This window comes from Sceloporus undulatus, chromosome 4 (assembly GCF_019175285.1).
Source record: "Sceloporus undulatus isolate JIND9_A2432 ecotype Alabama chromosome 4, SceUnd_v1.1, whole genome shotgun sequence".
Classification (NCBI taxonomy): Eukaryota; Metazoa; Chordata; class Lepidosauria; order Squamata; family Phrynosomatidae; genus Sceloporus; species Sceloporus undulatus.
The window spans coordinates 184,197,003-184,199,263 of NC_056525.1; the positions used below are offsets into that span (position 1 = coordinate 184,197,003).

At 36.8% G+C, this 2,261-nt stretch overlaps 1 protein-coding gene across 1 annotated transcript in view; it reads left to right on the forward strand.

Moving 5' to 3' along the window:
- Nucleotides 1-504: 504 nt before the first annotated feature.
- Nucleotides 505-2,261, forward strand: part of CD226 (CD226 molecule) — an 18,721-nt gene continuing 16,964 nt past the window's right edge. Inside the window, exons 1-2 of the mRNA XM_042464426.1 lie at nt 505-613; nt 1,059-1,403. Of these exons, the coding sequence (XP_042320360.1) occupies nt 505-613; nt 1,059-1,403 (454 nt within the window). The remainder of the gene's footprint in view (nt 614-1,058; nt 1,404-2,261) is intronic.

Genomic DNA, 2,261 nt, shown 5'->3' on the forward strand with positions numbered 1-2,261 from the left:
AGGTGCTGTGAGAAGGGCTTGGAGTGTGTAAATGCTCAGCCCTCAGGCAACCCTAGTTTGGGCCCAGTCCGGCACAAAGTGCCGGTCTGTCTTGGGCCTAAATTATGACACTTCTCTAAATCCCATTGATCTACTCTGCTTTAGTTATGACTAGCAATTGGATGTAGGCCTAAGGGTGCTAATTTCATCAGGAACAAAACTAAGGAGTGATGTCAAATATTGAAAATATGGAAGCCAGATATAGAATCTGTACAGAGCAGCTGAGATGGCTGTCACAATGAAATAATTAAATTAATTGTCATAGATTGTTACTGAATTGTGGTAAGCCATGTAGGTGTGTAGGCTGCTTTCCTATACCTCAAAATATCCAAAAGGTATTTGCAAAATTAGTCCCTTGTGTGATAATGTTTCTCTCTAATTACTACAGTTCTCAAAAGAGAGAGATGGAGAGTACTTTGTCTTGCTTATTCATTTTGACAGGATAAAAATACCCCCACCCACACCATGCCAGGAAATAGAAGAAGCTTTCATGAAGTTCTAACACATATCTCTTTAGTACGGCTGGAAATGGATTGCCTTGCTTTCTTCATTACTGTTCTACTCGCAAATAAAAGTAAGACAGATTTCTTACCTAATGTTTATGTGTGATATTTTAATTGCTTATGTGCTGGCCCTCAGTACATTTATTTGGCAATAACGTCCACTTAAATCAATTAAAATTATTTCTAAGAGGTTTATTAAAAATAAATGTGCAAGTGTTCTAGTAGCTTTTGCTCCTAATAGGGCAAACTTACATATGCATACTCAAAAAGTAAATTGCAGTTCATTTGGGGAACATTCACAGGTAAATGTGTGAAAGACTGGCTTATATCAGGCCAAGGAATTATTTCTAACAAGTAGTAATGTCGCCTTTGAGATAGTTTTATTGCTCTTGCACTATAAGATATTTCATTTAGAAGTACTTTGCTCATTCAATAGATGCTACAAGTTTGGTTCAGTGTTACCGCATTTCTGTGGTTCAATGTTTTTATAGCAGTAACACTACATGTTGGTTTTAGGCTGTACTGCCATCAAACCTGAAGGAAAGCATGTGGATTCAACTGTGAAACTTGCCAGCACTATGACTCTAGAATGTGTCTATCCAAAGACTGCAACTATAATTCAGATGTCATGGCGTAAGGAAAAGGACAACGGCAAAGAGAATATTGCAGTCTTCAAACTGCCTCAAGACTTGTATATTGAAAGCAGATACACGTTCCGAGTTCATGTTGGCAATGAGACCACAAACAACAAATCCCTTATTTTTAACAACACTACTGAAGAAGACATTGGTTTTTACCTATGCTCCTTTCAGACATTTCCACATGGAACTTGGGAAAAGAGAATTCAAGTTGTGCGATCAGGTAAAGAAAATGTTTGTATCATAAAATCAAAATACATTACTGGCAACTCTACATACTGTCAACTGCAGACATTAGCTGTTATAGATTAAAGAAAATTGGGAACATTATAGGAGCAGACTAATCCCTCCCTGGCATACAAACAATGATATTGGAATGACAAGAGTCTCAGAGACACAGCAGATACCACACCAGAGCTCTTCTTGGTTCGTTTTCTTTTGCAAAAGATCCACAGAGTTAGCATTTTGAACCAGGAAAGGTGTAAAGAGAAAAGGAATTTGCTGGCATGCTTGTTTGCTTACCCTATATACTCAACTATAAGTCGACTCATATATAAGTCGAGGCAGGTTTTGGGGCCAAAATTATGGATTTTGATATGACCGATCGATAAATTGAGGATAAAACCTAGGGACATATAAAAAAGTATCTAAAGGATGAAGCAAAGGAAAATAATGCCAGAGAACTCGCAAAATTCCAGCAGGCATCACTGTTAGTAATAGTGCTCACACTAAAGGCTGGATGGATGAGAGATTAGAGGGGGGTCAAGACAGATTGCACCAGGGGATGGTTCCTTTTAAAATAAGAGTTAAAGTACAGTATTTACATTATCTGGTGGATAAGTCGACTCAGGTTTTTGGATCAATTTTTTTACTAAAACGTCTACACTTATATATGAGTATATACAATATTCATTCATTCATTCCTTTTTTGCAAGGCAGATGACATAATTAAAATAAATACAAATATAATTAAAATGTGAAAAAAAATTAAAACACATGGAGAGATAAGATAGTTGACAGATAGATGGACACAGAGAGAAAACCAGCATAGATGATGGGCTGTTTGAATAGAATGGTACTT